This window comes from Lycium barbarum, chromosome 5 (assembly GCF_019175385.1).
Source record: "Lycium barbarum isolate Lr01 chromosome 5, ASM1917538v2, whole genome shotgun sequence".
NCBI lineage: Eukaryota > Viridiplantae > Streptophyta > Magnoliopsida > Solanales > Solanaceae > Lycium > Lycium barbarum.
In genome coordinates, this window is record NC_083341.1 from 142,493,420 (window position 1) to 142,494,902 (window position 1,483).

The 1,483-nt window shown below is 37.5% G+C and overlaps 1 protein-coding gene across 1 annotated transcript; it reads left to right on the forward strand.

The window, feature by feature from the left end:
- Window positions 1-1,081: 1,081 nt before the first annotated feature.
- LOC132639951 (uncharacterized) lies at window positions 1,082-1,483 on the forward strand. Its single transcript, XM_060356328.1, has one exon. The coding sequence runs from the start codon at window positions 1,082-1,084 to the stop codon at window positions 1,481-1,483; it is 402 nt and encodes a 133-aa protein (XP_060212311.1).

Below are 1,483 nucleotides of genomic sequence, written 5' to 3' on the forward strand. Positions count from 1 at the left end.
ATTAGAAACAGTAGCAACTTGTGGTCTTGGACGATTTCCTTTACTTGGCGATCCAATCCTATTTCCAGCAGATTTCTTATAAGTCACCACAGTCCAACCATCATAATTTTTTATCCCTACAGCCTTTTCATTATTATTTTCCTTATTGCCTTGAGCAGCTGAATTAGTTTTTGTAGCATCAGCCTCTACAAAGATAAAATAATTACAACATTGATAAAATAATTATTACTTTCCTCATTTCCGATTAAAGAAAATAATTACAACATTGATAAAATAATTACAACATTTCACTACGGTACCCTTGGAGTGCGACCAAATATTAATATCACGACTTGGTCTCGGTCAAATTACAACTGGAACAACTTTCAATGCCCCTGTTGAAAATTATGCATTTGAATGTTTCTTGAGCCAATACAGCTAATACTACAAATAGTCAAAGATAGGGCTAATAAGAACTAATATCTCAAACTGTTTCTTTCATTTTTCATTTCAACCTTTGCTCATCATCCATCATCCAATTCCAATGTCGTTTGCTTCTACAGAAAATGGTAGTCCATGGAGAGAGATCCTTAAATCAACCGCGCACATAATCAGACCTCACTCTCTCCATTTCTATGCTCTTTCGAGCCTTTTCCTCTTGCCTATCTTTTTCTCTTTCGTCGTATATCCTTCTTTCCACCTCGCCCTCTTTCATCCCGATTATAATTTCACTAGTTCCATTCAACCTCAATATTCCCACTTTTTCCTAATTTCCAGTTTCGAAGTAATTGTATCCATAGTGTACATTCTGTTTTTGGCCCTGTTTTTCCTCGGTGCTGTAGCCACAACTACATATAGCGTGGTTCAAGCATACAATGATAGACCTATCAACCTTGTTTCGTCTATTAAATCTATCAAAAATTCCTTCTTCCCCCTTCTCTCCACCTTTATCGTTTCGCATGCCATTTTCATTTCAATCACTCTCCTTTTCGCCCTTGTCTTAGTCTTTTTGATCCAAATTCTTCAAAATCTTGGATTAATTGAGCTCAAATACGACTCGATTCACTTTTTTTTTCCGGTCATTCTTGTGCTCGTACCGATTATGTTATGGCTACAGGTAAACTGGTCATTAGCTTATGTGATAGCAGTGGTTGAATCCAAATGTGGTCACGAAACACTAAGGAGAAGTGCGAATTTGGTGAAGGGGATGAGATGGATAGCTTTTTGGACACATTTGTTTTACGGGCTTACTATGGGAGGAATGGTGATTGGCACTAACGTCGTTTTTGTCCTTTTGGGTACAATGAAGGGTGGTAAGTGGAGGAGTTTTTCAGTGATATCACAAACTGTGCAGTGTTCAGTGCTGGGATCTTTGGCAATGAATCAGTTTCTTGTATTGAATGTGGTATTGTATATGTATTGCAAGGACTTGAAAGGCGAAAAATTGCCTTTTGAATATGTATCTCTTCCCTTGGACGATGAGAAGAATCATGCTATTGTGTAG